General features: G+C 44.2%; 1 protein-coding gene across 2 annotated transcripts in view; it reads right to left on the reverse strand.

Annotated features, from left to right (window-relative positions):
• The window catches only part of slc44a5a (solute carrier family 44 member 5a), an 89200-nt gene extending 78594 nt beyond the window's left edge, over positions 1-10606 (reverse strand). For both annotated transcript variants that reach the window (XM_064341780.1, XM_064341781.1), the window contains exon 1: positions 10374-10606. In XM_064341780.1, the coding sequence (XP_064197850.1) occupies positions 10374-10410 (37 nt within the window). In that variant the 5' untranslated portion in view covers positions 10411-10606. The remainder of the gene's footprint in view (positions 1-10373) is intronic.
• Between the last annotated feature and the right edge of the window lie 1971 nt (positions 10607-12577).

The following is a 12577-nucleotide window of genomic DNA, read 5'->3' on the forward strand; positions in this document are numbered from 1 at the left end:
GAGGGAAGGACCCAGGGTAAGGCAATGGGTACAGGCACAGCTTGGGTTAAATATTGTTCCTGCGCACATTTGATACAGACATATATACAGTACATATGTATATGTGTGTGTGTGTGTGTGTGTGTGTGTATAGACACACATATGTACCAAAACTTACTTTAGGGCTGTATTCATATTATATGTATACAGCCACATAAATTGCCAAATGCTACAGCATCCAGGAGAGGATTCAATGGCTTTTATTAGAATACTCAATCACACTTCTGGTCCCTGGCATGACTGCGCAAACATTATGATATTAACATTTTAATTAAGTGTGTGTGTGTGTGTACCGTGCATATTGATCGTATCTTACTCCTCCGTCAGTCCAGACTAATCTGCTAAAGTGTGAACACTTTGGCCTTCCACAAACACATATCACGAATGACGGACGTGTAGCCTAATAGTTAGACAATGCAGCTGGGAGGAGGACTCCTCCTTGACCTTTTTGATAACGCGGTGGAATAATATCGCCCGCGGTCTCGACCAGCGGTTTAATGCTACCCTCACTCCACGGCTTTGATGACACTCGGGCTCATGTAAGCCACACCAAACTGATCAAGCCCAACCGGAATATCACCCTGCCCTATTCCGATTGATAGGCTTGAACCATTTAATTCAGAAAAGTCTCTCTGAGCCTTGGAGCGTTAAGAACTCCATTAAGGGTCTACTGACAATATCAGCGCTAGCGACGAAAGACACAAGCAGGCTACTTTAACCGCAGCGGCTAATGTTTGTCTGTGACGAACTTCCTCGTCACCTGCTTCACAGACACGGCCGCCATTGGACGGTCGCGTGGAAGGCATCCCGGCAGAAGCCGCGCCTTTCCAGGTTGGCGGTGAATCCCGGCCCGCCTGACAAGCCTCGCGAGCGGCAGCTCGGGGCCCGCAGCACGTGGCGAGAGGAAGGGCCAGCGTGCATGCTGGGAGCACAGCTCGGCCATGTGTCCTCCCAGAGACCACGCCAACGACGACATCAGCGGACACATTTCAAACTGTACCATGATACCAAAGCCCTTTACAGGGAAGGGAGGGGAGGGGAGACTCAACCACTACCACAGTGCAGCACCCACCCCATACAGAACAGCTACGGCGCACGTGTGCGAGTGTTTATATGCGCACACATATCTGTTTCTGTTCTGAATGACAATGTGCAAATCCCACTGCTCACCGAGGGAACAGTGCACAGATCTCCCGGGGGGAACACAGACAGCGCGAAGCCCAAGCCGCCAGAGACCCGAAACCGCCGCCGGAGAGAGGGAACAGGCGTCCACCTGGAGATCAAGGGTGGAATTCGAACCCGCGAGAGGGACCGGCGGGCTGCCCAGGAGTTCACCCCGGCGTCGGTCTCAGTTCCCCCCGCCCGTCTCCTGCTCCGAAGAGGTGGGCTGTCACTCAACCGACAGGCCTGGTAAATATGCCCGACGCGGAACTCTGATGGGTGACAACATGCCAGTTATGCCCGAGCAGGCCTGGAAAAAAAAACAAAAAAAAAAAACCAGCCCCATATCGCCGGCGCGATCTTCATCTCCAGCTCGGGCCGGGCTGAATGGCATCTTTCCCCGGGAGGGAAGGAGCTCAGAGTTTTACCGGGGAAAAAACAATGGCGACTGTGAACGCCAGCGTCGGTTTTTTTTCCCCTTAATTATAATGGAAATGAATGCACGGCGCTTACTCACGTCCCTATCAGTTAATTAAATTTGAGGGGAGTGCGGCAGGAGGCGACACCTCCGGGCTGGGCGTCCTACCGCTAGCTACCCTTGGGCGAGTCCCCGGAGCAGCGCGGGGCGGATTCGCGCCCCCCCTCCCCCCCCCGCCCCCCTTGCGCGGGACGCCGTTTGTCCCGGGTGACCGGGACAGGCGCGTGACTGTCCTGGAGAGGCTGACAGCTCGGATTATCTGCCTGTGACAGGCCTGGAAATCCGCCGTCTGTCCGCGCGCGAGGCGAGATAGGAGCGAGCCCGAAAAAAAACAGCGGGAGCGCGTTCATTCTCTCTTCTCTCTTAAAGGAGGCGCTCTCGTTACACACCACCGCTAACTGCCCCGATAACTTCGTCTTCCACATTATAACCACACCCCCGACTGCATCGCTTCCCATTCACAACAAACCAGCGATCTGAACCCTCACCTTGTGCACTGTAAAATTTTCAGCGTCCAATCAACCCTTACAGAGTACATATGGTCCCAATTAGACTCATATATACTCTGTTAGGAGTTGAATAAACACTGGACATTTCACCGAGTAACTGGGTCTATTTGCCTGACATAAATGCAGCGGGCTCTTTAAAATCCGTAGGCCCCTAGAGATTGGGGAGATTATGCATGGTGATGGGATGCATGAGATGTAGGGACTTACAAAGTTCAAGGTGGAGTGGCAATAACTCAGGTCTTTTTTGCCCTTGCCTAGCAACCACTCATCTGTTCCTGCCTGCATATTATGTTTTATAATTTTGGAAACAGCTTTTCGGTAGTGGGTGGGTAAAAATATTCACCACTATTTTTTTTTCTGCCAATTTCAGTGGTCGTGAGTGCAGAATTATTACCCTGAAGCATTCTACATTGTTACATAAGATAATAAAATGCTGTCATTGCTTAATTATTATGCATAAATACAAAATCATTATTCAGTAGGGCCAAACAGCTGTATGGTCCTGGTGCTATAGTTCGAACTGAGTCAGCCAAAAAAAGACTGAAAGAGGCATACTGGAGCATCCTGTTGTAGATTTTTCAAAAAGACCAGGGTCTTAAATTTTACAGGATATCATTAAACTTTAAAATGCAGGTCCCAGATTTGTAATATTTAAACATTAAAGATTTTCGCTTCTGGTGTTGCTTAAATAGGCTAACGTCTTCCATTACGACCTTCGATGGTATTAATCAATGCAACAGCAATGCGGCTCCATAGCAACAAAGAACAATCACAAGTTCTGGGAAGACAGGAAATAGCTGAAATTAGCTTAAATCTTTCATTGAAAATGATAAGGCACGTGTACCTCCGTTTATTTGATGAGACACCCTTATGTCCTTCACCGCATAGCAGCTATTTAGACCGTGAAGCTATATACTCTCATTTGCCACGGGTGACAGGAACGATCATTTCAAAGGCTCGTGCCCACGTCTAGGAAAACAGCCACAAGTAACAGGACATCTGTTCTTTGTTGATGAAGGTAAACAGTGAGCGTTATCATCGCACATCTGCACCAAAACAGGGAACCGCATGCCTGTGGATGAGTCAAACCCCAGAGTAAATGAAAATGTTAATGGAGCCATGCAGATGGTTAGCTGGCCCTACAAAGAAAGTGTTTCAGCTTCATCAGTGATAGCAAGTGTGTGTGTGTGTGTGCGTGTGTGTATGTGTGTGTATGTGTGTGCGTGTGTGTTTGTGCGTGTGTGCGTGTGTGCATGCATGTGTGTTGTGCGTGCATGCATGCGTGTGTGTGTGCGTTACGCATGTGTGTGTATGTGTGTACACGTGTGTGAGTGCACACGTTTGCACTGCGGCCTTTGTCATGTAGAAGGCACAGGCTGTCAGACCACTAACACACCGCTAAACACTTCTCTTCATTCGTTCATGGATGACAGTTTAGTAATGACAAATATCCACACAGAGGAAGTAGCCTTCACAGCAGCGGGATACCTGGTTCCAACATGGCTGCCAATGTCCTGTTTGACTACTCAGCTGCGGCATCCAGTCCAGTGGAGATTCAGATTTGTCTCAGACACGCCTAGCGGGGGGGGAGAGAGTACACACACCTGGGCTGTGTTAACGAGTCAGCCCAGGTGCTCAAAGGTGCGCTCCTCTCCACAGTACGGAGCCGAGACTGGGAGCACACACTGAGAGGGCGAGAGATGGTTTGTTCTTCAGCGCGCTAAAGACAAAGAGAAACTATCGTGGCTGAAAAGCCGAGGAAATGGTCAGCTAGATAGCGAAGAGCGGAAGAGCTTTCGCTATGTTCAGTTTATTTTGTCTTCGTTTTGTTTTTGCCCAGAACCCATGAGGGGGCGAGGGTGAAGGTGTTCGATTATTTGTTTTCGTTGTCAGTGTGCTCTCTCTCGCACTCTCCATGAGACAAATTACGGTGAAAACCCAGAACATCCGCACCCCCTTCCCAGGGGTGCTACACGGTGCGTGACACCAGCTGACATACTCTAGTTCTCAGTGCAGGAATGGGACCTGTAACGTGAACCAAATCCTCACTGGGCCATTTCAGACGGACCTCGAGTGCCATGGGGAAAGAAATGCATAAATGGCCGCGGTTTTGCTGGGGAACACCACTGTGCAATAGCGACTCATCAGATCTGTCTGCATCGGTGGCACCGATTGGTCAGTTCTCCGGCACAGCAAGTGAACAGCTCAGCCAGTGGACAGCAGAAGCAGCAGCAGGTGACTTCATGGGTTCCACAGAACGTCAGTGCTAGTAAATAAACTGACAGGGGTCACCATAGTGATGGAACTGGACAGGCTTTCAATTATAATCGGGAATTCTAAGTTTGGGGAATATTTTTTTTTAAATGGGCAATAAAATGTTTTTTTAAACCCCCCCTGGCATAGATTCTGAAAAAGGGATTGTATCTGGCAGTTGGGATCAGTTTGATGACACTGGATAGGAGTGAAAACACGAGAAGGGGGCGGCGGCCGGCAGGGCATGAAGGAGAGCCATAAGCAGACACTCCACAGCAAAACACAAAGCTGCCCTTTTCCAGATGGGTGCTTTGCAGATCACGGAGGATCAAAACCGCCTTCCGAAAACGGCATCAGCGGTTTACGAGCCTCTGCCAAGGGGGAAACAAAAAAACCAGGAACAATCGCGCAGCTTCAGGGAAGGAACGCAATGATTAAAACCTGATTGAGAGATCGGGGAAAGGGAGAATAGCACGACTAAGTACCCGAAGGGCTTGGTTTTGATATATTAATCTCCCACACGGCGGTAAAATGGTTTCGAATGCAGTTAAGAGCCTCACAGACTTGTGTACCTTTCTTTCTCCGCCACTCAAACTACCTCTACTCCTAAGGATGACTTGAGACCGATAACGACAGAAAAAGAAGAAATAATAGTTCCGTCCTTGTCATGCCAGACTCAGCTTTCATGTGGACCCATAACTGAACTTGTAGTTAGCATTACGCTTTCGAAATATACCTGACCTGATACTGCGGGTTAACTGAATAATACCCTCTCTCACTACAAGGAAGCATTTCATTGTTAAATGAACAACTGCTTTTCATTCTGTTCTATTTTTCTGCCTTGGGTTCCTGTTGTTATTCTGCCTACACTATACAGGGAGAGCGGCATCTGTACGTGTGATTTATGGAATTCCCACCCTGAAACAAACAAAAACACACACATGCGCACACACACACACACACACACATACACACACGTACACGCACACGCACACACACGCACACACACAGAAGAGAGATGAGGCCCGTTCACCCAACTGCGATGGATCATCTTTATATCATAGCAGATGTCTACCACACCACAATGTGACAGCTTTACAATTTCCACCAACCGCCATCTGGGCCTATTATTGCTGATGAAAAGCAAGGAGGAGTAGGGAAATTACTCATCAACCCCAGGCGCCATTCATATTTGACGCCCGTCTATCCTGATGAAGTGGCAATGGAAATGACTGAAATTTAAAAAAAAAATTTTTTTTAATGATGTCAAGTCATTCATTTCGCGACATGGTACACTGGTTTTGAGCCGACCCTCCTTGTACTAATTTTTGGGCCACCGTGCATTTGACTGATTTCATTTTCAGACAAGGGGGAGTTCAAATTACGCCGCGATGCACAAAGAAACCGGACATACAGGCCAGCAATGAGGCCAAGCACAATCAGCATGCTGCTCAGGTCAGCATAAAAAGAGGAAAGGAGGAAGGACACTCCGGCATGTTAAGTTAGCTCTGAAAATAAATAAATAAATAAATAATCCAGTCTCCTTCAGCCTCGCCAGCGCAGATACCTGCGGCACCACATTAGCCCGCCAGCCCGCTGCTTTGACTTGCTCAGCAAAGCCGCGCTTAATATCGTTTCTCCAGGACACCTGTGTAATTGAGCGTCCTGTCAGTGAACCTCCGCGGTTCTGGCTAAATAAGGCCCCCCGGAGAACACGTGTCATTTATTTCTTTTCCGCCCGTCCCTGGTCAGGGCAGACGACGCTAAACACTGTCCAGGCGCGTACCGTAATGGAGCGTAGGAGAAACACCGGTACGAATTCGGCTATGAAAGTGGGTGACCTTCGCCTAGTCACGGCCGAGTTAGTAAAAAGCAATCGCGGAGCGCGTCTAGAAACCGGTCGGTAGTGTTTGACAGAACCCTTTTCTCACAAAGTCACATGCAATTCTTCATCCACCATATAAGAGTTAGGGCCTACTGTTGTAATTCTACAAACCTTCGTGTGCATCCATTCGGGATACCAGTAAAAGGAAAATGAAGACATACAGTACTACATACGGCAGCGTGTGCGCACGCGCCGCACGCACGACGCAAAGCATCTAGGCTATCTGTGGAGCTCACGACCACTTGCCGTCATGGCGAATCTCCGCCCAGAATATTTCGCAATGGGAACTCTGCTGCGCATAAAAGCATTTTGTCCCATGAACACAACAGGCTGACACAGATAAACCCCCCGAAGGTTTCAAGCAATGTTAATATGCAGTGAGAAACTGCATCTGAGAAACATTATGTAACGTATTATGCAGGCTGTCGTATCTGATAACCAGTAATAGTTCAATGTCATGAATACGTTATCACTACTGAGGCCACACCTTGCCAATACTACTGTACACATTAATGTGGTAATCTGTATTGGACGGTAAGGGCATCCTATTTCATGGAGTATAATCACACACCCCACACAGTAAGAACTCAAGGAACAGTGGAGCTCTGTGCTGTCTCAGCACTCTAGTCTGAAACTCTGGTCAAAGTGTAGTGTAATGATCATTAATGGAGCGCATAGGCTTTGCAACTGTGTTACCGGTCAAACAGAATATGGCAGGGGGAAACTGGAGTGTTAGAAAACTGAAATGCAGTACGCTCAGTACAAAAGCAACTGTGAAAATGTTCCTTTTTTTCCCCCTCGCAGGCAATTCACACTACAGACTGCAAGCTTCCTGGAATTAATGTCTTGAGATTAACCTTAAAAAAAAAATGTTTTTTTTTTTTTTTTAAACAATGCCTTTGCAGACCCACAAAGAATATTGATCTCAATGCCTGCTGACCCATTTTGGATTACACTGTATGATAGCGCAAGGATAAATGGTCATGTGTTAAATGTAGCATGGAATGAGTCTATTGATAATAACAACGTGGAATGTAATTATGTACTTATGTGCAAATGCTGACCAAAAGCAACCTGACATTGCATGCCTGTACATTTATTATGGCTGAGATGTTTACAAATTGGTCAGACATACGCTTTTGCCATTCTTTGACAGAAAATTATATTTTTGGGGTCTTTTTTTTTTCTTTGCACATTCAAAATCAAAAGGAAAATCCATGAATAAAAAGCTGTAGCAGTACTGACTGTTGGTAAGACATACGGATCATTGAGTACTGATCCATTTTCTCACACACACCAGCACATTCCCCGAATTTCATTGAACAAAGTTCTGTATACTTACAAAGAGATGAGAATATATTTGCTTTTTTAAATGCATTACCTTTTGTAATATAACCAACCCTTCCAGCAAGATAAATAAATGGAAAGTGTAGCTGAGACATTTAAGGACTTAAACATTAATAAGGACGAAGCTGAGTACCTTCTCTCTTGATTTGATCTCCCTTTTAAATAACCCACATTGCGCACAGTACGTTTACATGTTGAGTGACCCCCCCATTAGTGGGCCAGCAATATCCAACTTAATAACCTTCATTTTTTCTGTCAGCGGAGAAAATGTGACATAAATGAGATTCTCTCATTATCCCAAAATACATGTGGTTTAATTAATGTAATGTTTTATTTCAGCTGTTGGCTCACCTGGTTTGTAATTACTGATGAATGTCATTTTAAAATCAATGAGGCAAGTAAACACGTAGCCAGAAAATACTTTCCCCTAATCCTTAATTAGTTTCACTCCCTGTGACACAGTTATGAATGTAACATGGCTTCTCGTTAGAATATGTCTTTTGGCATGCACCTCAGAAAGCACAGTAGATTTGATTCACTGGTCAATTTCAAAAGTGGGGGTGGGGGCATTCTTTCTTGACAGCTGGAGACAGGTGGGCATATTATGTCTGTCTCTAAAAAAAAACTGCCCCACCTGAATAGAAGAATAATGCTCCTACAGAGGCTGACAGTGATATATCATCCATCCCCCTAACACTACACCTAGCCTACCGCATACTTTGATTGTATGTATATAAAAAAATCAGATTGACTAGGGCAAAATCAGGCTCGTTAACAGCAATGGAACTGTAATAATGAAGCCTACCTTTTGTTAGTGTGCTTCCATTATATATGATAGACCAGCAGCAAAAACAGCTGCCACTATTTACTAAATAACCATTTCATGTCAGTAGAATCCTGAGATGGAACCATGGTCTTCAATAAGGCAAAAATCACAGCCATGTCTGGTTTTGCATCCTGTACGTTTAATAATAAAGTCACATAATTAGAATTTTAGCTCAATGGTTGATTTGTACACTTTTCCAATACAGACTTGTTTTCTGTATCTGCCGGGTCCAATCCAAAACTGTTCAGAAATTGTACAGTTTGACAAGCAACAATGTAAAAAATTGCAATTATGCTTTCCTGTGCAAACAATGATGATTAAAATACTGTGGATTATTATGCAGCAAGCAATTAACTATCATATGAATTATAAATAACCTCACTGCATAAAATCAGTCACTTCCAAACTCCACCAAGGTCCACCTAGTTTCACGTGTTTGCCTTGAAATTGTGGTGCTACAGGTATACAAACACTGACATTGAAGCTAGGCCATCTGCTTCAGTAGTTAAGATGATTGATGATATTCTAGTGTTTTGATTTACATATTCAAAAGTGACAAAAGATTTCATTATAAGTGGTTAACTGATGACACCGCTCCTCTTTAAATAGGTGATTAACAGTGACATGGAAAATAAACTGGAAAGTAGCTCTCCATGATTGGAGTTGTTAATGATTTTTTTCTGAGATCTTGAACTAAACATTGAGTCGCTTTAAGAATGACCTTGAGCACATAAAATTTGATAACCCATGACAACACAAAAGTGTAAGCAATAAAAATGAAAATAATATAAATTCAACCAAACCCCGCGAATCCAAAGAGGGGCATATGTTTCCATGTCATAGGGACCAATCTTAATCTCTTCTGAAGCTAAAATGTCAGAGCTTCAGCACGTCCTTTTCATACAAGATTCCATAATTATCCATTAAAAACACCGACTATACAGACGTTCCAAGTCTGACCAACTGCTGCGTATTATACAATCGATAAAAACGTATCCGAGGCTAATTTCAATTCAACACAATTTTCTCGGTCAATTATTCTTTATTTTTCTGAAACCATGCGAAAACAATTTCAGGCGATAAGCAGAACGTTTTGGTCGAATGATTCGCATCACTTCTTTCTATCAAAACATTGGATTCTGAAGGCATGTTTCTCATTTTTACTTTCCCCCGCCCTACACGTGCTCTTGGCTATTGCCACAGTTGAGCATCGTAAACACAAGACGGTCATTCCAACCCAAAACAGGACGACGGTTTGAATGAGAAACCATCGCCATACGCTGAACAGGAGCGTTTCTGCACAGTGTGAATACTCTCCGTTGATAGGCTACTGTAGTACGTTTAGTGGCTGCCGAGATTCGCGCAGAGGAGAGCAGCACTTGCTATCCTTAGCAACACAAAGTTGCATCCCCAACAGTATTTTCAGTCATGTCATTTAGCCACTCGAGACGGACTCGGTCGACATAACCGAGGACAAAAACAGCAATAGTTTAGGAATTAATTCCAGCACCTGTTCGTTATTTCAATCGCACCGACCAATCATTGAAATCCTCTGTTAATGTGTGTCAAACATGGAGAATGATTAGCGAGAACAAATTACGAGACAATTGTTTTCATGTTCGTTTCTGTTCACGTCAACAAAACAATTATTTGCTGTTTTTCATTTGGTCGGTAAAGTGCGCTTCACAATTACGGCAAAGAGACACAGTGATGTATTAAACGGTTGTCAAAACGTCTTTACAGTTTGGCAGGGACAATAAGCGATGCTTCGTCAACTAGCTAACAGTTATGCATTCGGATGCCAATGAAAGAACGGATGCTTGGAGTCTCACACAAAGGAACTTACGCTTATATTTACACATTTGAAACACTCACCGTAGTAAGAGGAAGGGATTTCAGTTCTTCTTGCCATTGCACCGCGGGCAGAAGGATTCCGACGTGTGTCTTTGTTGTTATGATGGCATGTGAGGCGAGTTCAGTGCAAACAGTCTTGTTCACCCAGTCTTCGTTTATAATAACCCTCTCCTTTTCTGAGCCACGCAGCAGAACGTCAGCGATGTTTACAGCAGAGCAAAGCGTCATCTAGTGTGAAGTGTGGGTGCTGAGACCCCGACAAATAGTCCCTTTAAATTTAAAGGAGACGTGCCCTTTTCTTCTTGTGTTCTCATATCCAAATACACGTTTTCATCACGCAGAGAAATCAAAGACTGTTTTATGGTCGAACATTCCTATTCATGACATAATTTTTGGCACAAAACAACTACATTTATTAAAACGGTGGACGTCACGTTTTTAATAATATGACAGGAACTTTACTTGAACTGATTTATTTTATAAAATACATAATGGTCTTTCTGGCCTGTAGTCAAACACACGTCTTAAAAACTATTAAGGACAGCTAAGGGCGCCCAAGATCGGTTAGTATAACTACAGCATAATTTTCGTGTGGACAACATTTGAGTATACACCAGGAAGGTGGAAGGCTAAATAAACAAGTTGAAGAATAGTCTAGACAACCAAGCTTTTACCTCACGGTGAAATAGATTTAAATTAACTATTTTAGTAAAGAAGACTAGCTATGCAGAGTGCTTGGGATTAACATTATATTATAAACGATTGGACAGATGCCAATCTTTGTTGTTACTTCAAGTACCCTTGAGTACGTTCAAAAGTGCTAGTATCTTAATGTTGTGCTGGGTTTTTTAGTTGTTGGTAGTTTTAAAAAATATGCGGTGGTGGCCACCTTTATGGTAAATATAGAAAATCCTTTGGGAAATTAGCCTTGAGCAAAAATATGAACTAGATCTGAAAATGCACAGCCAAACAAAACATGGTCGTTTCATTTCATCAATGACTATTGCAACCTCTAGTGGAAAAGATGTGCTTTCTGTTATCTTTGAGTTAACCTGATTTAAATTTGCATACTTGTGGGAACATTACTAATATGATACAAAAATGAATTAATTGGTGGTCACAAAATGCACTGTAAACGGAAAAGCAATTTTCACCAGGTTTAAGATGGCTGACATGCGTTTTTGCAGCTCAACAGACAGCAGTGCATGATGGCATACTGGAATAATCTATAACACTGTAATGACAACCTGATAAGGAATGCTCAAAAACAGGAAAGAGTAATATTTTAGGGGAGTGTTGTGTTCAAATTACCCAAGGTGTTTAAATTCCAGATGAGTTGCTCTTCACACAATGACTTTTTTCGTTATATGGCCAATACAAATTATTAATGTCTGTTCTGGCAGAGTGTAATCTCAGTTACATAACCAATTGCATCCAAATTTGACATTGGCAAGTGGAGCTACTGTCTATGGCGGTGATTGAGCAAGATGCATCGGGTGAGATGATACTGTCCATGGTATTAAAAGTCTCCCAACCTCACAATCAGGCGAGGTTCCCAGTGGACACAGTGTTGTGGCGCCCTCTGCTGGCTCCACAGGGCAGGGCAGTAAGGCTCTCTGGCTGCATGGGGTAGGTACAAAGACTGTAAAAAAATGGGTCCAGCGTAGAACAGCGGTGACGAATCTTATCCGACAAGGGCCGATATGGATGCAGGTTTTTGTTTTAGTTCAGCACTATGACACTTGATTCAACAAAGTAACTAATCATGTTTTTTGATGAAGACTTATGATAAGTAGAAACGGGTGTCTTAGTGCTAACCTAAAACAATATCTTGCACCCACACCGGTCCCTATTTGGATAAGACTGGATGCTTCTGTCATAAGGGTACTGGATATCTTGAAGGTGCAGTTGGCCTCTCAGTCGGTTCTAGCTCTGGGAAGACAGACCAGTAATGCTTGCTGTTCCTTCATTAATCCAACAACAGGAAGACCCTCATCATCTCTCCCCAAAGTGCCTGTCTGCAGGTTCAACAGCATTAATGGCTTCTCAGCCCATTTTGCTGTGTGGGAGCATGTTCAATTGTCAAGTAGTGGCATTGTCAAAGATGGGGTTGCCAGATTCCCAAGATTCCCCCTCATGAAATCTAGGAGGATCTCCACAGAGCAGTGACATGCATTGACCATAATAGTGGATGGAACTTTATGACCCTTCTAACATGAATTATA

The sequence above is a fragment of the Anguilla rostrata genome, chromosome 6, assembly GCF_018555375.3.
Source record: "Anguilla rostrata isolate EN2019 chromosome 6, ASM1855537v3, whole genome shotgun sequence".
In the NCBI taxonomy this organism is placed as follows: domain Eukaryota; kingdom Metazoa; phylum Chordata; class Actinopteri; order Anguilliformes; family Anguillidae; genus Anguilla; species Anguilla rostrata.